Here is a 25,051-nt window from a genome sequence, read left to right on the forward strand (position 1 = left end):
TATCAAAAACAATATTTCAGAAGTTCACGTCAATATAATCTTCAAATAAAAGTGAATGTAAACAGATTGGTTTTGCTGTCGAGTGGAGGGTTTGAGCATGAGATGTGACCTGTGATATGAAGTGCAGTGCTATGGTTCCTCAGACAGAACCAGGACTGAGAAACACTGGATGAACGCAGCCTTAACATCCTATCGGAATAACTATGAATACGAGTTTCCTAGTTGGAAATTAGACATGAACGCAACGCCCCATTTACTACTGGGAAACTTGAAGATCATTTTGATAGCCGAGTTTCCGAGTTGGGTGTGCCATGACCTTTAAACGTAGCAGAGAACGATTGCTGCTGTAGTTTTTTTTTCCCACAACAGCAACATAACTATCTTCTCTTAAAGTACAGTGTTTATATATAACCATTTGAAGCATAATGTGTTTTATATACTCAGTGGAAATATAGCCTGTATTTGACTGGATCATCAGATAGCGCAGTGAATGTTTATATGGTTGTCAATTGTGGGACGCTAAATATAATTTTGCCTTTAAAAATAAATAAGCAAGAAAAAAGCGGGTGTCTTCCTTGATTCTTGATCTTTCCAAAAACAAAGCATGTGAATGAACAGCACAAGCTTTTGACTTCAGAAGTGGAAGATGCTCATACGTCCACCGGGTCATTTCGACCCCGAAATTAATTTTTGAACAATTGGGTCCAAGACCCAAGGACTTTTGTCGCTTGATTGGATCTGAAAGGTTTATGTGGTTGAAATTAAAAATAGGTAACAAATCAGTCCCTCCTGGGTAGGGCTGTGCAATAGTGAAGAAAAATGCGATACCTTGTTAAATAATGCGATACGATATTGCAATTAGTGTAAAATCTATTTAAATTACATTTTTTTAAAAATTAAAAACTGAGAATGATACCATTAATGTGTTTCACATTCTTTCTGGGAAAATAAAGCATTGCTAAAACTTCTGAAAGTGACCAGCAGTGGCTTAGCAAAAAATAATGTCACAAATCTGACAATATAATTTTAACATCAATGTAAACAAACAAAAAATATAATTGCAAATGTAATGCAGACACGAAACTGAACTGAAGGGATCATGCACATTCAGAGGCGACTTGTCCACATATCTGTGTGTGTCAGGTAGCGCAGGACTGCAAGGGGTTGTTTTTACTCTTTTTAACATCAAGTCAGTCACAGAAGTAAAAGTTGTGTGCCCAGTCTATTCTCTGCTATATGCATCGCAGCTTCGACCTAAAACTTACACTTTTTCACAATGTTGAAGTAGCCTATTAAAATCATTCAGACATTGCGTGCCGTTGCGATATGCATATTGCCATATATACAGTCTTGTTCAAAATAATAGCAGTACAATGTGACTAACCAGAATAATCAAGGTTTTTAGTATATTTTTTATTGCTACGTGGCAAACAAGTTACCAGTAGGTTCAGTAGATTCTCAGAAAACAAATGAGACCCAGCATTCATGATATGCACGCTCTTAAGGCTGTGCAATTGGGCAATTAGTTGAATTAGTTGAAAGGGGTGTGTTCAAAAAAATAGCAGTGTGGCATTCAATCACTGAGGTCATCAATTTTGTGAAGAAACAGGTGTGAATCAGGTGGCCCCTATTTAAGGATGAAGCCAACACTTGTTGAACATGCATTTGAAAGCTGAGGAAAATGGGTCGTTCAAGACATTGTTCAGAAGAACAGCGTAATTTGATTAAAAAGTTGATTAGAGAGGGGAAAACCTATAAAGAGGTGCAAAAAATGATAGGTTGCTCAGCTAAAATGATCTCCAATGCCTTAAAATGGAGAGCAAAACCAGAGAGACGTGGAAGAAAACGGAAGACAACCATCAAAATGGATAGAAGAATAACCAGAATGGCAAAGGCTCAGCCAATGATCACCTCCAGGATGATCAAAGACAGTCTGGAGTTACCTGTAAGTACTGTGACAGTTAGAAGACGTCTGTGTGAAGCTAATCTATTTTCAAGAATCCCCCGCAAAGTCCCTCTGTTAAAAAAAAGGCATGTGCAGAAGAGGTTACAATTTGCCAAAGAACACATCAACTGGCCTAAAGAGAAATGGAGGAACATTTTGTGGACTGATGAGAGTAAAATTGTTCTTTTTGGGTCCAAGGGCCACAGGCAGTTTGTGAGACGACCCCCAAACTCTGAATTCAAGCCACAGTACACAGTGAAGACAGTGAAGCATGGAGGTGCAAGCATCATGATATGGGCATGTTTCTCCTACTATGGTGTTGGGCCTATTTATCGCATACCAGGGATCATGGATCAGTTTGCATATGTTAAAATACTTGAAGAGGTCATGTTGCCCTATGCTGAAGAGGACATGCCCTTGAAACGGTTGTTTCAACAAGACAATGACCCAAAACACACTAGTAAACGGGCAAAGTCTTGGTTCCAAACCAACAAAATTAATGTTATAGAGTGGCCAGCCCAATCTCCAGACCTTAATCCAATTGAGAACTTGTGGGGTGATATCAAAAATGCTGTTTCTGAAGCAAAACCAAGAAATGTGAATGAATTGTGGAATGTTGTTAAAGAATCATGGAGTGGAATAACAGCTGAGAGGTGCCACAAGTTGGTTGACTCCATGCCACACAGATGTCAAGCAGTTTTAAAAAACTGTGGTCATACAACTAAATATTAGTTTAGTGATTCACAGGATTGCTAAATCCCAGAAAAAAAAATGTTTATACAAAATAGTTTTGAGTTTGTACAGTCAAAGGTAGACACTGCTATTTTTTTGAACACACCCCTTTCAACTAATTACCCAATTGCACAGCCTTAAGAGCGTGCATATCATGAATGCTGGGTCTTGTTTGTTTTCTGACAATCTACTGAACCTACTGGTAACTTGTTTGCCACGTAGCAATAAAAAATATACTAAAAACCTTGATTATTCTGGTTAGTCACATTGTACTGCTATTATTTTGAACAAGACTGTACATTTGCGATATTTCTATATATAGACCAGCCCTAATCATGAGTCAATACGACCCCCTTATAAATGAATGGAATGCTTCAGTAGAAAAAAATTCTCAATTAAAAATAAACTTTATTAAAACATTTCTTTACATTGTCTACATGTGTATCTAAATGCATACTGAAGAGACTGGCTAACTGACATTAGGACCCAGCGGAACAGCTCATTTAGTCCATATAGTGGCAAGAGTCATGAAATATATTATTGGTTTTCCATAAGAGGTCTGCAGAGATACCCATTGTGAGATATTCAGAGCTGAATTAAAGGCACACTATGTAGTTTTTCGCCACTAGAGGTCACCTATTTTTGATGACACCAAGATTGAGATAAGCGCAGAATCTTGGGAGATGTTGTCTTTACCTCTAGAGCCGGTGGAAAAGAATCCAACGGGACTTATACTGCATTCACGCGTGATGAATGATGCGATTTGCGCGAGTGATTTAAGTCAATGCAATAGGCATTCTGCGGCGCGTTTCACGCGAATGGCGCAAATTGAGCATTTGACGCGCGAATCGCGCAAGTTGAAAAATCTGAACTTGGGCGGATAGTTGACCAATCAGGAGCCTGCTTGTTGCTGTCACATGGTGAAGTGACGGATGGGAAACCCAGAGGCCAGAGTAATTAAAAAAAATACTACTGTTATTGTGTCACAAAATGTAGGTCTAGGAGTTTTTCAGGCGAGAATGTAGTTGTCCAAAGCTCAAATATGTGGTTTATTTATTAAGAGAGCACCTATTTGATCTGGCGTTTTCGTAGGTGTGAGACCCCGGTGATCAGCGGTGCTCAGCGCTCATTAACCCCAGTGAGAGCCTTAACTCTGTGGTGTAGTTAATGTCACTCGCGAATGAAGCGAATTTCACGTACAAATTCCACACGTAAATGGATTCAAAATGTTCACATGTCCAACTTCACGCGAATAGCTCAATTTATTTGCGTCATTTGTGTCTGGTGTGAACGTAGCACGTATGAACGTAGGCAGAAATCATATTCACGGATGAGCTGCTATAATCCACAACACAACAAACTAATTCACAAAAAAAAATTAACAACCGTAAATAATTAGATCCTGGGACACAACACCTTCCCTCAACCTTGAATGAGAATGAAGAAAATAAAAATATGGTTGACAGCAAAAACGTTACAGCTGAAGAAGGCACACAATGAGGAAATAAAGATTGAGTTAAAAACCTCTGAAAGGGTCAAAGCAATCAAAACCAAGAGCTTAGAAGATTGTGACAAATATTCCACTAAAAATGACAACATGGACAGTTGATTAGATGATCTGAGTGAGGACGATGATGCTTGTGAACTTGTAAAGTTTGCAGGTAAAAACCAAAAAACCCATTATAATTACATTCGATTGGCGAGAGCTCTGACAGAGTGCAATGTTTCTGAGGCGAAGTCATGGGAGATCAGCAGATGGTGAGCACAGTCACATTTAAAAAGACCTCAAGAATTAAAATGGCCTTTGAAGTTGTAAACTTTATTAACCTGCAAAAGCATTGACAAGTGAATGGCTCAACTTACCCCTCCAGGAGACCACTTTTATTTGGAAAGTTATATTTTAAAGGTGTCATTAACTGGCTTTTTTATTTTATTTTTTATACTATTGTCTGAGGACAACTTATGACATTTGTGTGGTTTTTACATTCAGAAACATCCTAATGAATAAATAAGAAGCTATTTTCTACAGTGGATTTGAGCCTCTCTGCAGGAATGCTCAGTTTTTATGGGCGTGCCACGCTGGAGACTTGGAAGTAAACGCCCACGGCTAGGATTGGATAAGATTTGCATATTTAATATGTAATAAGGTCACTGTAAAATAAAGTGTTACCAAATTGTGTATGTTGCACTGATACAGCACATCATAATCCATGTATTGTTACACCCAAGATAGCCTGGTACATTTCATTTGTACAGAGAGTCGGGCCACTCTCCAATGACAGGCGTTAACTTCCTTGAAGGCTCTGGTTAACTCTGTTGAAGTTTAAAACGACTGGCTCTGCCATAACCAATCGCTAACGTTTGGTCGTGACGCATGACATCTCAAAATAGCACACGACACTGTTTGCTGATTGGATCAGTTAACATTTGTTCGGAGAAAACCTAATACACCGCAATCCCAGACGGAGTACTGAAAAATTGAGCGGAAGAACGTAGGAGGGAAGAGCCACGCTACACCCTAGCACCCTTCCTGATGTAATCCCAAAGGATGCATTTTAATACCTTTACACAATCAATGCAAATCACCAAATCAAGCACATCAAGACAGAGTAGAGATTCTAGTAAGGAACGGGGTACTTTTAATGTAAATAGCAGAAAAAACAAAACATGGCACTACAGGGATTAAACGTGTATCACAAAATCAACCTCAAAGAACTCTTCATTTAAAAAAAGTAAAAAATAAGGGTCAGATCCAATTTTCTATACATTTCCAAACCGCTCGGCACGTTTTCGCTTCTTCGCCTAGAAGAGAAAGAAGGGTGGAGCTTGAGGAGAAACTGGAGATTGTAACATGGCTTGCTTTCAACACAAATCAACAACCAATCCTACAGTTAAATAAAACCTTTACACCAATTCTTAGAAAATGCACAAACATTAAAGGATTAGTTCACTTCAAAAGGAACATTTCCTGATCACTTACTCACCCTCATCTCATCCAAGATGGTCATGACTTACTTTCTTCAGTTGAAAAGAAATCAAGTTAATTAAATCCTGGAACATTTTTTTTTTTGACTGAAGAAAGAACGACATGAGGATCTTGGAAGAGATGGGGGGGGGGGGGGGGGGGGGGGAGTAAGTGATCAGGAAACGTTGAATTTGAAGTCACCTAATCCTTTAATAGGACTTGTGGTTTTCTTCTGATCAGAAGTGCTTCTCCAGCAGATCTCATACCTCTGAATCCTCGGCTCCAGCGGAGGCTGCACTTGTGACAATGCCAAATCTCTCCTTCCTCTTCTTAAGCTTTTCATCATCCTCAAACTGTAAAACACACAAAAAGTACCATAACAAAACATCCACAACAGCTGTACAAGACACCAGTCTGTATGAAGCACTTCTGTTATTGAAAGGCCCTTAAAGCGACACTGTGTGATATTTTCCCCCATCTAGCGGTGAAAAGGTTTATGACCATCCAGTGAATAAAAGTTTCTGTTCCTCTCAATTCTGATTTCGTTTTAACTCCTACGGTGGCCGATTTAGTCCAAGATTAACATGACAATCCCACTCTTCACATTCGACACGGTGCCATCGAGTGTTAAAACGCGAAAGGCGAAGCTTAAATTTACGGGTATGTCCCTCTTTGGCTAATATACTTTCAAGATGGAGGGCTAACATGGCGACCGGCATTCGAACCCCTCACCCGTTTGTATTTTCAACGGCATATTATAAACTTACGAGAATACTTTATTACTTGAAAGAAAGAAATATACATTAATGAGCACATATATTTTTGAAAGAACTACGTGTTTTTAGCTAAGAATAAACTAAAAAAGTTACACAGTGTAGTTTTTAAAAAAAAAGATCATTCAAGTGAGGAACAGCATGAAGATTACATTACTTTCTGAATTATCCTAAAATTAGATAATAATGATACATTTATATAGTGCTTTTCTAGGTGCTCAAAGTGCTTTACATGGAAGGGGGAATCTCCTCAACCACCACCAATATGCAGCACACACTCCTGCAACGGCAGCCATTTTGTGCCCACCACACACCAGCTGATTGGTGGAGAGGAGACCGAGTGATGAAGTCAATCAGTTTATGAGGATGATTAGGAGGCCATGATGGACAGAGGCCAATGGGCCTGAGTTACACCCCTACTCTTTATCGAAGGACATTTTTAAACTGAAAGTCAGGACCTCGGTTTAACGTCGCATCTAAAGGACGGTGCTCTCTGACAGTATGGAGTCCACTATTCTGGGGCGTCAGGACCCACACACACACCAGGGTGGTCAGACGGCCCAGGCTGTTGTGATTGGTCTACTCTGCTCTGGTCAGACGCCCCAGTCCCAGATTTCTATAAATAAATAGTCAGGATTGTACAGTCTTGTTCAAAATAATAGCAGTACAATGTGACTAACCAGAATAATCAAGTTTTTTAGTATATTTTTTATTGCTACGTGGCAAACAAGTTACCAGTAGGTTCAGTAGATTGTCAGAAAACAAATGAGACCCAGCATTCATGATATGCACGCTCTTAAGGCTGTGCAATTGGGCAATTAGTTGAATTAGTTGAAAGGGGTGTGTTCAAAAAAATAGCAGTGTCTACCTTTGACTGTACAAACTCAAAACTATTTTGTACAAACATTTTTTTTTTCTGGGATTTAGCAATCCTGTGAATCACTAAACTAATATTTAGTTGTATGACCACAGTTTTTTAAAATCTGTGTGGCATGGAGTCAACCAACTTGTGGCACCTCTCAGCTGTTATTCCACTCCATGATTCTTTAACAACATTCCACAATTCATTCACATTTCTTGGTTTTGCTTCAGAAACAGCATTTTTGATATCACCCCACAAGTTCTCAATTGGATTAAGGTCTGGAGATTGGGCTGGCCACTCCATAACATTAATTTTGTTGGTTTGGAACCAAGACTTGGCCCGTTTACTAGTGTGTTTTGGGCCATTGTCTTGTTGAAACAACCGTTTCAAGGGCATGTCCTCTTCAGCATAGGGCAACATGACCTCTTCAAGTATTTTAACATATGCAAACTGATCCATGATCCCTGGTATGCGATAAATAGGCCCAACACCATAGTAGGAGAAACATGCCCATATCATGATGCTTGCACCTCCATGCTTCACTGTCTTCACTGTGTACTGTGGCTTGAATTCAGAGTTTGGGGGTCGTCTCACAAACTGCCTGTGGCCCTTGGACCCAAAAAGAACAATTTTACTCTCATCAGTCCACAAAATGTTCCTCCATTTCTCTTTAGGCCAGTTGATGTGTTCTTTGGCAAATTGTAACCTCTTCTGCACATGCCTTTTTTTTAACAGAGGGACTTTGCGGGGGATTCTTGAAAATAGATTAGCTTCACACAGACGTCTTCTAACTGTCACAGTACTTACAGGTAACTCCAGACTGTCTTTGATCATCCTGGAGGTGATCATTGGCTGAGCCTTTGCCATTCTGGTTATTCTTCTATCCATTTTGATGGTTGTCTTCCGTTTTCTTCCACGTCTCTCTGGTTTTGCTCTCCATTTTAAGGCATTGGAGATCATTTTAGCTGAACAGCCTATCATTTTTTGCACCTCTTTATAGGTTTTCCCCTCTCTAATCAACTTTTTAATCAAAGTACGCTGTTCTTCTGAACAATGTCTTGAACGACCCATTTTCCTCAGCTTTCAAATGCATGTTCAACAAGTGTTGGGTTCATCCTTAAATAGGGGCCACCTGATTCACACCTGTTTCTTCACAAAATTGATGACCCCAGTGATTGAATGCCACACTGCTATTTTTTTGAACACACCCCTTTCAACTAATTGCCCAATTGCACAGCCTTAAGAGCGTGCATATCATGAATGCTGGGTCTTGTTTGTTTTCTGAGAATCTACTGAACCTACTGGTAACTTGTTTGCCACGTAGCAATAAAAAAATATACGAAAAACCTTGATTATTCTGGTTAGTCACATTGTACTGCTATTATTTTGAACAAGACTGTATGTTACAATCTATAATATTAATATTACCAGTCATGTCACTGTTTGAAATTTATTGGCAAATGAAAATGTAACCATTCTAGCCCTTTTTGCCACCTGGTGGTGTTTTTTTTGTGTGACAGAGCTGTAACTACCACCATGGCCTTGAGCACTGCAGCATTTCAGCTGACATTGTTGGTAGATTTCTCATTTAGGTTCATTAACTAAATATCCCAACAAAAAAAAAAAACAGAGGTAAAACATGAATTCACTGTAAAAAGGCAGAGGAAGAAAAAAGACCAGTGGCTCTCTCATTTAAAAATATTTTAGCTTCACTTAGCATACTACTTGTCATTTGTGACCAAGATTTTTTAATATATATGGAAAAAAAGTTACCTTTTTAGAAACTGAGGACACATTCATGCCAAAACGTTCTGCTCTCTTCTTTAAGACATCAACGTCAACCTAAAGAGTGACATGTTTAAAAGTGATTTAAGTCAGTAGTTTTACATTCCAATTTCAAAGTTCTCTCCAAATTTGCAAGAAAATTACTTACATTTACTTTCGCTGGCGTTCCTAAACAAACAAAACAAAACACATCACTGGGTGGGCATGTCCAATACATTTTCATTAATTAACCATTGAACATGCGGCCTTAAATTTGCAGAGAGAGAACACGCAACGCTCAACTGCTCTGCCCTCACCTGCTGTACACAACACACACAGCGCAAGCACTGACATATGAGCCAGGAAATAAAGGCTTACTTTAGTCTGAGAGTCTGTCTTATTGTTTAATACATTTTTAATAAATATACTATTCAGAAAGTGAATAAATGGCCTAAACGCAGATATTTTTATTGACCGCATTTTCAGTTTTAATGCTTCACAAATGAATCGTAATAACGTTTAAAAAAACATGGTATGATACTATTTTAATTGAACATCGTAAAATAAAAGTGGATTAGTGTAACAATTAATGTGTGGACGTAAAAGATAAATTATGCGGAACATATACATATACATATACATATACATATACATATACATATACATATACACACACACACACACACACACACACACACACACACAGCACAAGGCCTCTTGGGAACACTTGAGGTGCACATGTCAACTCACCTTTGGAAGATTCAGGTGCTGTCAACCCAAACCTAATAAAACAAGAAGAAGAATTCAGATTTAAGATGTTTCACAACAAACATCACAATTCCACAGGTTAGTTAGTACATCTATCTTTGTGAGGACATTCATTGGCATAATCCCCTTATCCTGACCTTAAAGGGGCGGTGAAACACTCAGTTTCAGTCAATGTCAATCTTGAGTACCTATAGAGTAGTATTGCATCCTTCATATCTCCGAAAAGTCTTTAGTTTTATTATATTTATAAAAGAAATATAGGCTGTACCGAGTCTTTCCAGAAAAAACCGAGCGGCTGGAGGCGTATCGTGTGGGCGGAGCTAAAGAATGACGAGCGTGCAAAGCGGTGACATCCTCAAGCGTGGAGAAACCCAAGGCTATTGATCAGATTCAGTTAATAGATATGATCCAGAATCAAATCTGGAGGATGAAATAAATTGAACAGTAGAAGCAAACCAGGAGGACGTCCGTCTCTGTGGTATGGACTGTATTTAGTGGCCTGTCAACATTTGTGTGTGTTTACTCGCAGTCTATGAGGACATGATTCGGTTTATGGACTATTGTATGCGACTAAACCTTAGCAGTAGCAAGCAAAACGGTTTTCCACGTCAGACTAGTGTAACGTTATACAGAACAACAATGGAGTAACGTTAGCGCATTTGAATGATGAAGCACGCGATCATGTCGTTTACTGATGTTTACTCACGCGACGATAGCCGACAGCACAGACATTTGAAGCAGTTTTACTCACCGGCTGCTTCCAAAGCAGGACCGAACCTTTATCGCTGGGACCGCTCCGTCAAAAACACACTTCTTTGGTATGATTTGGTGAAGTCCATCAGCAGTGAACGGTGGAGATCCACTTTGCGTCGCGACTAAAGCGATGTTGTGAAGCTTCCCGTCATTTCTGCGTTCAAACAGTGCAGATACAGTGTTCACGGACGAGTGGATCTGCAGCTGAGCGAGTGTTTACGGGCGTGCATTTCCTCTCTCGCTCTAGTGACGCGCGCGCACCCTACCGGGAGAAGAGCCCGTACGGCCCATACAAGGACCTTCCGTTCTGTTCACGTCAAGCCAAGCCATACTCGAAAAAACCGGAAGGAGTATTTTTAACACAAAAATACTCCATCAAACGTCCAACATTAGTTTTTGAAACTTTGTCTATGTTTAGGATGGGAATCCAAGTCTTTAACAGTGTAAAAAGCTCAGTATGCATGAAACAGCATTTCACACCCCTTTTAAGGTGTCCGACCATACATGATTACATTACTTGCCCACAACGGCACCAACCCTTACTGTCGCTTTGCTTTTTTTATAGAAATAAAAACCCATTTAGTTTAGTTGGACAACAGATGCTACAATTCTAAACTGAAAGCCTCTGCACTGCTCCATATGGAGTTAGATTTCACTCATTACATGACAGACGATGGTGGAAGATTTAGTGCCACGTGTCAAATGCGAGTTTTTACATTTGTATAAATTCTAACAATGCAATGTTGAAAGAACATTAACATAAATGTATGACGTTTAAGTCTTGGTCATTTAAATAATTAAGAGCAAGGTGCAAAAGGAAACTCGATATCGTTACTCATTACTCGCGGATTATTCCCTGTGTGAAGACCAAAGTGAGTTGTTTCACAACTTCTTGTGCTTGAACAGACAAATTCACAAATTAAACTCTGGTCTCTGCGAGTATCCTAGTAAGCTATGGCTTAAGTTAACGTAAACAATAGAGAAAGGTGTTATCAGTATATTGGATCCGTGCATTGGGGTGTATTCCAGAAAGCAGGTTGTGTGACATACCTGGGTATGCTTACGGGTAAGTGAGCGTAATATATTAATTCTAAATTATAACAACCATTATAACAAGGTAATGTTTAAATGTTAATTAAGTTCAAATATATTTATTTCTTATTTTATTCTCATCTCACACATGGAATTGCATTTAATAAATTAGCATCAAACAATATAATTCAGGGGTCTCAAAACTCAGCTGATTTTTTGTGGCGCCCTCCTTGACATCAAAGTTTAATGCTAGTGCGGCCCACACGTTGTTCTGAAAAGCACCTTTTTGCTGAGTCGTCGCTTGCTGCCTCACTTTGTGTGTGTGTGTGTGTGAGTGTGTGTTAGCTCGGCCCTCCATCATGTATGCAGTATAATTGGTTGACACCGTGTGATTGAGAGGAACAGAATTTGAGTAACAAAAATATTATTAGTCCTGTGATTCCATGATTGAATAAATATGTAGATCTGCTGCTAATACTAGAGTTCCCCAGCGGTCTAGACTTTAAGTAAATCGTCTTAAAAGTTCCAGTTTCTAAATCGCTCATATAGTTGTTTTTTTCTTCTTCATTAAAATCAAAGATGTTCATCAATGATTGTATATTAGGAGCATGGGCACGTTGCATTTTGTGTGTATTTAGTTTTGCGATTTCACCGGAAAGAATAGTCTCTCTCCACAACAGAATTAAGCAATAGATTGATGCACTTGTGTGTATGTGTGTTTAAATGTATATTAGTTAGGCTAGTAGTTTAATCTGGGGTAATAATTGGAATTAAGAATTGTGAATTTTCACTGGTATCTAAAATGTGTCGTAACTGCCCGTTTTTGCAACAACAGGTTCATGGTCAGTAAAAAATATTTACGGCTGAAAAATCTTAAAAGTTGCAGTGAACGATTTTTCAAACAACGCTGTTGAAAAGCTGGTTCAGCTCCATACCCAGAACTACAATGAATTACAATGCAGTTGTTGTAATTTTTAGCCATTGTTACAGGACAGTTGGTCATTATTTTTCTCAAACTCTTGCTTGTATTTGCTCATGTACTGCATATTAATTTAGTTTGTGCTTCGTCATACAATCATCATCTTAGCAAAATTTTGCTTCATGAAAAAAAGCAATGATAAACAGACATCTACTCTGGCAAAACATGAGTAATGGAGGCCAGCTAGTGACACTAGACTGGAGAATGCGATGTTTAGCATCCTTTTTAGTGCGCCGGCCTCGCATGCCGTGGATCAGTGTTCGAGACCAGGCTGTGTGGGCTGTAAAGAGTTTGTGAATTTTGGAGGTGGAGCAATAAAGAGAGGGGACGGGTTTGTATGAGTTGATTTCAAATATTAACAGAGTTCAACAACAATTCTGGGAGATCACTTACTGCACCTTTAAGTCAGCGGCCATTGGCAGATGTGGCAAAATGTTTTTGCCCTGTGCGCAACAGATCCGTAAACCTCAAACAGTACTTTAAAGATGTGTCAGAAAGTAAGGACCAGCCAAAAGATCCTAACAAAGATGGTCTAAAATTCAAACTAGTTTAACAGTTACAAAATCAAATGTAAAGCATATGGAAGAAATAAGCCACACAGTAGCATATATGATCACAGCACAAAGCAATTGTTCAATAATTCTTCAGTTTTTGACCCTCTTTTAAAGACATTTCTCCACTCTCTAAAATAGGCAAACCTTGCAGCTCGTGCGGCCCTTTTGGTGTCCACAGTCGGTGGAACATTAAAGCGCTCCGCTCTCTTCTGAAGTCTCTGCAATGAACAAAATTGTAATAGTTTAAACAAGAGCACATTCAACATAAATTGCCTCATGACAATAATGTAAGTCTGTCCCGTTACTGTTCCAAATATTCTAAATGAATTGTGTTCAAGTGGAAAAAAGTATTTTTTTAGCCAGACTTTTTTTTATTTAAAATAACACATTTTAGTGATAGATTATCGTACCGGCCCATACCTACCAGCTCATAAACAAAATCACTCCATTGAGTGCATGGTTCTCCAAATCAAATTGAATTTATATTCATGAATGATTAACAATTCTTAAACGATTTCATAATTTCAATAGTTAAAGGGTTCAAATAAACAGATGCTTTGCTTGGTCTTAAAGGGGTCATTGCCTGAAAAATCAAAATTCCCTTGATCGCTTGACATGTAAGAGGTCACTGTACTATAAAAACATCCTGTAATTTTCAAAACTCTCATTAGTCTAAATACTGTTTATATTGAAGCCAATCTACCATAACGATTGGATGCGAAATGCGGCACTTTATTTCAAAATAGTGTAGCTAAACCCCACCTCCACAGAAGAAGATCAGCCTGCCTCTACATCACTACCTGTTTAGCCCCGCCCACTGAATCAGTCTTGCCAGTCAGGATTATTTGGTAAATTTGCAAACAGACTTTTATGATATGGACTCAACAATAATACCACAATATTTAAAGTGCCTGTGTTAAAGGAAGTGTATGTAAGATTGTGGCCAAAACTCGAGGCTGCCAGATCAGGCTGCAGCATCTGCAGGAACGTTTGTAGATCTGCAGCTGTGGTAACTAGAGCAGATCTGGCAACCCGTATACCGAAACACTACTGACTTTGTGATTGGTTGATAGGTGGAGGGCGGAGCTTTAGGCCAAAACACAACATGTCAACATCAACATCAGTTGAGGGCTGCAACAACACCTTTTAAATGACAATATCCTGGCCAGACTACTGTTGTCAGTGATATTTGAAATTAACATGATTTCTTAATGTCTAGTGACATATCAGGGCCATTTTATGATTAATTTGAATACATTTCTCACATACAGTTCCTTTAATTCTAATACCTGATCTGTGATCTGAAATGTAATTTTAATGTACAGATTGTTTCTCTTAGTAGGATGAAAATCTTATTTAAACTGAAATAATATATAGAGAGCGATCCAAGAAAGCTCCCTTTACAATCGGTAGAGCTGTCAATCAAACAGCACGAGTGACACTCGCCAAAAGTCTTGTTATAGTCCACAAATCTCTTATTTACATAGTGTTTGCACTGTAAGTTATGATGAAAGCATTTGTTAGTGTGCAGAAATTGAGTTCCAATGATGAGATTACTGAATTCATGAGCTCAACATGGCTGTGATTGGCTACAGCGCTCATCACTGCAACCTTTCATGGCACAATCTGACTATAATGTCACAGATCTAAATATACTGCTATAATCAACAGTTAACACGATTAGTTAACCTTGAGAATTGTAATAGTTAAAACATGCTAAGAGCTTTTGAGAGAGTTCTACATGTAATACTTTGCCATTTACAAAGATGTCAGCCAATCACAGCAGTGGTACTTTGTGCTTTTAACATTTTATTCGTTTTTTTTTAATATTGCCATTTTTGCTTGAGTTAGTTTTAGTTGTTTATTTCAAGTTTATAATTTTAGTGCTTCAACTTAAACTTATCTCAGTTTAGTTTATGTTTTTCAACTCATATTTCTATTTTATTTCAGCTTTATTTTGCTTTTAGAGAGCAACTCTGGTGTAGAGCCTAAACTCAGTCGCTCAGTGAGAATATTTAAAGGGGTGATGAATTGAGAAATCAACTTTCCCTTGAGCATTTGATGTATAAAAGTTTATCGTGATATGGGAATATCCTGTAAGTTTCAGAGCTGAAAACTTCCTTGTTGGTCAAAGAAAAGCTTTTATAGACACCAGGCCCAGAAAACGATAGATCTCAGAATATGCCGACCCTTTACGTCATCGTAACCTGAAAAGCCGCCTCAACAGAAAAATATGTACGTCTGCTTCTGTAGCCCCGCCCTTCAACTCTTGGAGCTAAAAGGATCGCGTTACCGAGCATTAAACAATAGTCTCAGTTTCTGAGCCATACGTCTGTATGGGCCATTTGGTTCACTCTTTGGTTCAGACACAGAGCTTATAGCATTTTGAGGCACAGTCACAATGTAAAGACTAAAGATGACTGAAAATACACAATCTTTCAATATATAAAACATCCATTAGATAATTACCTCAACAACTGTAGCAGGAGGGCTCATCTTCACCAGTTTTTTCTCAGTCACCCTGAAATCATAAGCACAATAAACAATTTGCTTCCCCAAAATGCGTTAACAATAAGCCTCAGACAAAGCTAAAAGTTGCCATTTCAAAAAAGTACTATGGTGCTAAAGGAAAAACTTTAGTATTCTAGGACTAATGCTTTCCATCGTTTTGTTGCTATTACAGTAAGGCCGATTTATTCTTCTGCGTTGGACCTGAGTAGGTTATGCGTTAGTTTTAATTTATACATCTACGTTGTTGTCCGCGTCAATGTGCAATTACACACGCAAACTGCTAGTAGGCAGCGTCCACGGGCATGTTGATGGTATCAAGGTAAAAGCCTAAGAAGTATCAAGGTAAAAGCCTAAGAAGCAGGAGCTTCTTGTGTGTGTTGTCGGAGTAAAGGCTGATTTATACTTCCGAATCGGACGCACACTCAACATTGTGTATTAGTATTTTCCAGTAAATATCCTGTATTTTAACCTGGGTTATTAAAAAAAATTATAATACCAGAGGTAAAAAACAAAAACCTTTCCAATCTGAGCTCTGTAACTAGCCTCGCGATAACTGCCATCTGCAGTAGCCTACAGTACTCTAGCGGCCGTTATCACGAGGTCAGTGTGTGAGGTCAGATGACGAGTGACAACGCGGGAAAAAAACAAAACAGAGACGGATGATGGACGTAAGAGACGGAAGGCACTCCTGCCAAAAAACAAAACCCTCATGTAAATACCGTGATCAATGGGACTGCGAATTTATTTTTTGTGAAGGAGCAGGTGGGGGACAGTCACGCGTTTGGTAAGTTTTGTAACTGCGACTTCAGCATCTCATATCCATATCATGTGCGACAGCAGAAGATATTTTAAAGTGACAGTAATCACTTATGACAATGTAAAGAACGAAAGTAATTGCTCACAAAATATGCTCTGCTCTTGACTAAATAACTTCAGTTCCTTTAATAAGGAACTCTATATATAATTCATAACTTATGCAGTGCAAACTGATAAGTTATGAATCAGTGATGATTTGGTCTTAAAGTGACCTGTTGCAGTCTGTGTCATTAACGTTAATCGAACAACAAAAGAAAAAGACACAGTCTTTGAAAACCCCTGGTTTAAGTGGTTAATTGCAAAATCAGCTTTATGTTAGCTGACACAGATGTTGTGTCTGATGTATTAAAGGAAGAAGTCCTTATTGAAAAAAAAAAAACAACTACATACGTTTCAGGTGGACTGAGCTCTTCCTTCTGGTCAGCGCTCTCTTCTTTGGCAAATGACTCCTAAAACACACGTGAAGTATGTTTACTTGAGCGAATCAATCACTATGACTGTTTGTGCCATCTGGAAACACTTGTACATTAAAACCCATCTGAGCTGATCTGACGGCCACGGGCCCAAAACATTTTGTGATCTGATTAATGAAAAACAAAAAGAGGCAGTCATAGATCCACATGATCACACTAGCTTATAGTGTAAACTTTTATTTATTTTGATGCTTCCTGGACATAAAATAACACCTACTCACCAAGTGCCCTCTGTTATGCTTAAATAAAACTAGATGTATGATATGACAGTACATCTTGGAGATATAAAGTGTCTGCCGCCATAAATAAATATAGCCAATGTTAGAACTATAAAGGAGGATTTATGAATGGAAAAAAGAATGGGATGTAACTGATGTTAAAAGTTGTTATTAAGGGCAATTATTTCTTCACGTGTTTTCGAAGCTTTGATTATGTTTACAGTGTGCAATATAACATGAGTTCATGTTTCGCGTGTCAAAAAACACAGTATTTTTCACACAATTGACTTATCTGTACAGCGCTGTTTCCTCTGTCCTAAAAACGGCCTGATGATTTCCTTGTTCTATGAAGTCCCTCCTTCAGAAACACGTAACGAGTTCTGATTGGGCCAGCGCTTCCCGTGTTGTGATTGGACAGCAGCTTAGCGCTCTTTGCCCGGAAAGGTCCCGCCTTTTGCCATAACGGGGAGATGCAAGTGCTGAATGCGTGCTCTTCCCCACGTGAGAGAGCAATGAGACCACGGCCCCTATTTTGCGAGTTCTTGTGTGCGGAGGGTTAGTCAACAAACGGTTCTAGTGACGTCATTAAAGCAGGAAGTGCAGCGGTGTAGTCCAAACCGGCCGTTCGCTGTAGGCTTTGAAAGGGAACTTCTGTTAAATAAAATATCTCGCTTGGCATTGAACTTTGAGCTTTATAATTTTACAGGTATTATTTATGCTCCAACAGCAAAATTTCACACTAACTAAAGTTTGAAAGATGGAATCGCGAAGAACAGGACCTTTAATGTACTATATGAGAACTTGAGACCAAAACCTGACTAAAACCACATGATTACTTTAAAACTCTCTAACTCTCGCAGGTTAATTACCATCAGCTGCAACTCGTTGTGAGCATGCCTAATGCACCGTGCACACTGTGCGATTTTGGCCACGATTTGGCCGTCTGAGACAAATTTAGCAAATCCTAAAAGATTCCTCTGATCCTAGGCTAAAATCTGACGTCTTTGGTCGTTAGTTTGACATGTACACCGGCAGCCGATTAATGAGCGCTGCGATCAAATTTTACCTCAGACGAAATTCTGGCAGTGTCAGAAGATTTGGCACACAATCCTGCAGTGTGACTTCTCCTACGACGACAGTCAAATATCTCCGTTTTTCAAGACAAACTATGACCAAAACGAGTGCTAGAGATTTCTTTGTAGCCAGCATTTCAGCCCCGTGTGTAATGCAGCTCACTGTCACTGAACGCGTCGTTCATTGATGATATAAAACTCCAGGTGAGTTTTCTTGCGCGCGTCCGTTTTTAGCGCGCCTTCACTATCGTGCAGTCTGACATTAATGCCAACTGAGATCTTACAGTGTGACATGGCGATCATGTTCGTACAGTCTGACAAGGGACATTCGCAAAGGATTTTGAAAAATCGCACAGTGTGCAGGACCCATAAGACTGAGCAGAGGGGTATATAAGGATCAATCAGAACATGCAATGGAGAAGAACACTTATCCCCAGCCTCAAGCTTGGAACATACTCTGCAAGAACAAAGAAATTTGTTTGTTTTCTCGAGGTGGCAAGAACAAGAACAAAGTTCGTTTTGGCCAGTGCATTCATACTTCACGAGAAAAGCAGGACCCAAATATCTGCATTTCTCCACATTAACCTCGCCCACTTTAAATGTCTGACCAATCACACAATAGTTCTCGGACACCCGCAAGAAAAAAGTTCTGCTCAGACGATGTGTCGAGAACAAGCTGCGAGAACTCCCAAACCAGGGCTGAGAGAACAACATGACATTTTGTTCTCGCAGCCCTGGGAGCGAGAACTTTTTACTCTGTTCTTGCGGAGTATGTTGCAGCCTTTAGACTGCAAACAATCTTTCTGTATGTGTAGCAGAGATCAATAGTGATGGCGAAGTGAAGCTTTTTTGAACCAGTGAAGCTTTCAGCACAATTTAATTACTCGAAGCTTTTTATTATTAATTTCATCGAGCATCAGAGCTCGATGAGGACCTCTTCTGTTGAAAGTGAAGGAAAGCGATGTGTCGCAAAATGTTTTAAAACCATTGTCTTATAAGTAAAAAAAAAAAAATAATAATTAATGAATAGATGTTTAAATGAATTAATCAATATGTTAAATACATGACAACGTGTTCCATTGCATACTCCTAAAACCTAAATTTTGTAAAACTTGATACAGAATAAAGCAAGTAGACTAACACACACACACACACACACACACACACACAAACTCAATAAACTAGCACAATACAAGTTCTAACCACCCGTGTCGCGCTTTTTGAATCTGAGTACGAAGCAGTCACGTGGGCGTGTGTGAACCGAAGCTTTGGACGTCATAGCTCACATGATTTTGATAGAACGAATCAAGCATCGATACAAAGCTTCACTGAAAATCATTTCATTTTTTTGACACAAGCTTCGGAGCTTTGGTATCACTGTTAACATCACTAGAGACCAAGTGTTTATCTTTGCGATAGAAGTGGAACCTATACTCAATAACTGTGTCATCTACCAAGTTTGTCCTCTAGTCTGTGAAGTGGTATAATTTTAGCTGACTTTTGTGGGTAACTAAAAGGTAGTCACATTTTGTCACCTCTAGTATTTTATTTGTTGTGGTTTCTTGGGAGAGGTAGGGAGAGTGTGCCTTTTTATTTTGTGTAATATTTTTCTCCTGTTTTTTGGTTAGAGAGGAAGCTCAGGGAAGTTTATGTTGTTCATTTCCATCTTTGTTTTTGTGCAGGGTAGTTAGCTCTTTTAAACCTTAGTTAGCTTCCGTTTTGTTTATTGTTTTAGGCCACACTCTCTCCTGAAGATTTATTCCCAAGTTTTTTGTTAAGCTTTTGGTTATACGTAGAAAATAAATAGAATTACTTTTACTTAAAATGGTGTTTTGTTTTCACTCTGAGACTGAGGTTGAAGTGTTTTCTCTACGTTTCTCTCATTTATTTACATATCTATGTTAATTTCCAGGTAATATCTTTGCTTTTCAGTTATCATCTACCCTCCTGGCCCCTAGACTCAGAGGGGAACGTAACAGTTGGCATGAAACAGAAGTTGCAATAGTCACTTCCCTTTTGTGATGTACACTCTACAGGGATAACATTGACCACTGACAGGTGAAGTGAATAACATTGATTATCTCTCCATCACAGTACCTGTTAGTGGATAGGATATATTAGGCAGCAAGTGAACATTTTGTCCTCAAAATTGATGTGTTAGGCTGCATTTACACTGCAGGTCTTGATGCACAATTCCAATTTGGTGACTATATCCAATTTTTTTGACGACCCGCCTACATCTTTTCAAAAGCGACCCGTATCCGATATTTGCATTTGCACTGTACACTGGCGAAACAGCCCAAGACGTTCTTAACCGGGGAAAGGAAGTAAAACAGCGCGATATGCAATGGACGCAGACAAAATGATTGCACAATGTTTTACTGTCTGCACTGTTCCACACATCTTTAAAGGACGGCAAAACATTTCTCTCGTAAGGCGAAGAAAAAGAGGAGAGCCCTAGACAGAACAAAACCCGTCCAATTGCAACTTCCGTGTGGTCCAATCAAACAGACTTTAGTACTGGAGCTCAAATTGCTCAAGAAGTTAATGCTGGTTCAGATAGAAAGGTGTCAGAATACACAGTGCATCACAGTTTGTTGCGTATGGGGCTGCACAGCCGCAAAATCAGTCAGTGCCCCCTGTCCCCCGCCGAAAGTGCCAAGAGTGGCACGTGAGCATCAGAACTGGACCACGGACCAATAGAAGAAGGTGGCCTGGTTTGATGAATCACGTTTTCTTTTACACTTGGATGGTCGGGTGCGTGTGCATCACTTAACTGGGGAACACATGGCACCGGGATGCACTATGGGAAGAAGGTAAGCCGGCGGAGGCAGTGTGATGCTTTGGGCAATGTTCTGCTGGGATATCTCAGGTCCTCCATCCATGTGGATGTGACTTTGACACGCTCCACCTACCTAAGCATTGTTGCAGACCATGTTCAGCCTTTCATGGAAACGGTATTCTCTGGTGGCTGTGGCTCTTTCAGCAGGATAATGCGCCCTGCTACAAAGTAAAAATGCTTCAGGATTGGTTTGAGGAACACAACAACGATTTTGAGGGGTTGACTTGGAGTCCAAATTCCCTAAATCTTAATCCAAGCCCCACCGCACAATTTATAGGACTTAAAGGATCTGTGCTGCTAACATCTTGGTACCAGACACCACAGCACACCTTCAGGGTTATAATATATATAGCAAAAGGTTAAAATATTAGGTTATAATGTTATGCCTGATATCTTGTGCATATCCGAGTTAAACGGCTTCCTGAACCTTCCTGAAATGTAGGGCAGGACTTGATATTGTCCTGGGGAATTAATTAAATGGTTGGATGTTTGTGGTTAGCGATTTTTTATGCACGATGTGATAAATCATTTAGTATAAATATAGCAATATCCCAGAAGAAATTTAAATAAATGTTGAATTCGTTGTGACTTTAAATGAGTAGGGGAAGGTGTTGCTAGAATTTCTCATTATATTTTCAATGTTACTCAGAGGTCTGATTTCAAGTACAGTTCTTCTGAGCTTTATATTATGTTATCTAGTGTAAAAAAAAATCCCTTTTGACATTTGTACTGGCTACTGTATACAGGTATCCACACATCAAAGAGTTTGCTGACGTTCTATCAAAGAATGCAGATAAAGTCTTAAAGTTCTGAGTCTGACTAACGAAAATGTGTGCATGTAATCATACCTAGAGGGGCACTGTAGGGTACAGGGAAACCGGTGCGTGTTTCGTGATGCATGTAGTCATGAAATCAGAGAACCTCCCCTCAAAACCCATTCATGGCCACATGTGATCAATCAGCCAAGACAGATCTTAATACCAGGTGTAAACTAGTTGAGCACATTAGTGCACACACACTCTGTATTGCTCTTAAATAAAAACACTGGAGCTGGTAAATTCAGTGTATCTATTTTAGCTTTTGCACTGAAACTACCATAGAAATGCATTACATCCAGGATATCTTACCTCACCCTCACCCTCGCCCTCACCCTCAGCATCAGCATCACCATCACCAAACACTCCCAGAACTTCCTCTTCATTCACTTCTTCTAAAAAAATAAAATAAAAAACACATGCATACACTTCAAATGTTAAACAGGCATTATAACAAGGGTGCGATATTACCATTGCCAATCTGACACTTGCAGGTGAAAATAAACAGTGGCAAGTCATGCAAATCGACTCACTATCCAATTTAGTGCATGGCAGGTTGTGATTCATAAATTATGTCCTACCACCACTTTGCATGCTCTCTTTATCAGAGTCCCTCGCCAAAGAGGAAGCTCCAACATTAGCTAAATAAAGTATTAAGAGGACCACACAATGATAGAAAAAATGCAAACATTGTTTTCTATGAGAATACTGCTGTAAATGTCCTCTATGATTTACATTCACATTTATCAACAGAAAAAGGAGTACATTGATAATAGGACCAGCAAATACACTTTGATATGAAACATTTAAGAGCATAATTTTAATCGCATCTGTTAAAGAGCTGGACCATGATGAGAAAACACCTACCATGCTCTTCCAGGTAAGCCTGCAGCCGAGCAATCAAATCGCTTTTATTTCCTTTGGCATCCAGTCCTCGAGCAGTACATTCTAGCTTCAGCTCCGCCAACTGAGGAGATCAGTTCAATTTTAATGACTGGAGTGACATTTTAATCAACCACAAATAACACATCAGCTGTGTCAGAACCAATGCTTTGTAAGTCCATAAAAAGATCTGAACACACACAGCTATTTCTGTTAGACAGCTGTGTGTGAACAAACTGAACGCTATATGAAATTTCTAGAACAAAAGAATGAGAAAGACAGAAAGAAAGAAAGAATAAAGACAGATGGTCAGACAGAAACTTCTAAATAGATGAGTTAAACTAAACTGAATAAAATATGACATTTCTAGAAAGAAAGAATGAGAGAGACGGACAGAAAAAAAGAAAGACAGAGGGACAGAAAGAAAGACGGACGGTCAGAAAGAAGAACGGACAGACACAGACAGACAGACACACAAACAGACGGCCAGAAAGACAGACTGACAAAAGGCATACAGTGACAGAGACGAACATACATACATTATATATATATATATGGCTTTTATTTTAAGACTGAAATGTGTGAATGAAAAAAAAGTAACCAATGCATGAAAATGTTTAACTATGCTGTTAAAACAAGTAACGTTAATCCTAATATATTAGCTCGTGATTCTGCAGGCGGTATCAAGTATCGAGCTTATCTCAGTAAAAAAATTTAGGTGGCGATATGTACATATAATGGCAAACACGTTCTTACGCAAGAAGCTCGCTAGTGTTTCTAACCATCAACGTGTTACTCCCAAAAATAGGGTTTAGGAAAGCAGGTAAACTATATGCTGGTGAACTATGATGGCCAAACACAGCTAACTTACTTTTAATACTATGATGGCAACAACTCACTTTTTAGATGGACAGGCACGGACAGGGAGAAGAACGTATGCTGTTAGGTTTTATTGTATTTTGTTAAGTTAATAAACCACAGCAAGAGTAGATTGTAATATGTGAATGGTGAGGGAACAAAGTAAAAGTCGCATTTTTAGAAAGTTCTTAAGAAATGCTGTTTAGGTGAACAGGTTACCTAGAGTCAAAACGCTGTCTGTCTATTGGAAGCTCATTGGATTTCAAGAAACAGAAGTGCTGGATGAACATTGAACTGTTGAATCAATTATTATCTAATCATCACAATTCAACTTAGCAAAGCTTACTGCTATGTTCATATCTAAACACTAATTAGAAAGTTAAACAGTCCTTTGTACTAATCTCTTACCTTGAGTTTATGCAGCTCCACGACTTCCGCCATTTTCTCTGAGAGGTTTGTATTTTGAAATCTGCGTTCTTCCGGTTTTAACGTGATTAACGACAATTTTGCGCTGCAGCGCCACCGGTTGGTCAGGAGGACGAGACAACCGGTTAGGTTGGACGTTAGTTAAAGGGATAGTTCACACAAAAAGGAAAATTCGGTCATAATTTCCCCCCCCTCAAGTTGTTCCAAACACAAAAGAAGATATTCTGAAGAATATCTGTAATCAAACATTTTCCCCATTGACCTCCGTAGTAGGCCTATGGAAAAACGACATTCTTCAGAATATATCTTTTGTATTCAACAGAAGAAAGAAATCTATATAATATATTCTATATATAACATATTCTAATTATTCTTTTGTAGAATAATATAGAATATATTCATTATAGAACAATATACAATGTTGGCTACTATTCTCTGCTGTTTCCTGCATTATAAGTTGCTTATGTCTTGTTGATCAAAATGCATTATAATGGGTCTCTGTTGAATAGTCTCACCCCCCACAACATTTAATGTCATAGCGTCTTTACATGCAAAATGGTTGAACTAGTTAACATAATATGTCAAGCATGTTTCTATACATTTACATTAGACGTTCACATTTCTACTTTAGTTTTTTTCTTTGTGCCATGCAGTGCTGTCTTTTCCTTTCTGTATCGCAATGACATGGTCTGTCAACAAATTACAGTACAGTAAAAGCTTAAATGTGAATCCTGCCCAGTCTCTTGCGATCAAACTTCCACATACAATAACCTACAATTTACAGTAATTGTCAAACCTTTTGCCCCAGTATTGACAACATGACTTAAGCAATTGGACTGTCTTATCCGTGCAAGGACTTGTCATTCTGATGGCACTGGCATGTTCATTGACAGATATTTACTTCTGAGAGATGAACTAAGGATTTTGAGCAAGAGAGTGCTTTTGCTGGAAATCCATTATGTTTTTCTATTTGTACGAATTGTTTTGAGAAATGCATTTACTGATTTGCA

The 25,051-nt window shown here is 38.9% G+C and overlaps 1 protein-coding gene across 2 annotated transcripts; it reads right to left on the reverse strand.

Annotated features, from left to right (window-relative positions):
- Positions 1 to 5,293: 5,293 nt before the first annotated feature.
- sarnp (SAP domain containing ribonucleoprotein) lies at positions 5,294 to 24,138 on the reverse strand. 2 transcript variants are annotated; one of them, XM_067431077.1, is made up of 11 exons: positions 24,024 to 24,138; positions 22,743 to 22,842; positions 22,188 to 22,267; positions 16,845 to 16,903; positions 15,597 to 15,648; positions 13,272 to 13,345; positions 9,792 to 9,823; positions 9,211 to 9,230; positions 9,051 to 9,119; positions 5,909 to 5,995; positions 5,294 to 5,479 (listed from the first exon to the last, which is right to left on the reverse strand). In XM_067431077.1, the coding sequence occupies exons 1-11, from the start codon at positions 24,054 to 24,056 to the stop codon at positions 5,438 to 5,440; spliced, it is 648 nt and encodes a 215-aa protein (XP_067287178.1). In that variant the 5' UTR covers positions 24,057 to 24,138; the 3' UTR covers positions 5,294 to 5,437. The 2 variants fall into 2 exon arrangements, with proteins under 2 accessions (XP_067287178.1, XP_067287177.1); XM_067431076.1 differs by having other exon boundaries at positions 22,188 to 22,270.
- Positions 24,139 to 25,051: the final 913 nt, after the last annotated feature.

The sequence above is a fragment of the Pseudorasbora parva genome, chromosome 22 (genome assembly GCF_024679245.1).
Source record: "Pseudorasbora parva isolate DD20220531a chromosome 22, ASM2467924v1, whole genome shotgun sequence".
Taxonomy (NCBI): Eukaryota; Metazoa; Chordata; class Actinopteri; order Cypriniformes; family Gobionidae; genus Pseudorasbora; species Pseudorasbora parva.

Coding starts and splice junctions, on each gene's coding strand:
- sarnp (XM_067431076.1), bottom strand. CDS start 24,056: ATGGCGGAAGTCGTGGAGCTGCATAAACTCAAG. Junction 9,231..9,791: donor AGCACCTGAATCTTCCAAAG/GTGAGTTGACAT, acceptor TTGTTTGTTTAG/GAACGCCAGCGAAAGTAAAT. Junction 9,120..9,210: donor GAACGCCAGCGAAAGTAAAT/GTAAGTAATTTT, acceptor GTCACTCTTTAG/GTTGACGTTGATGTCTTAAA.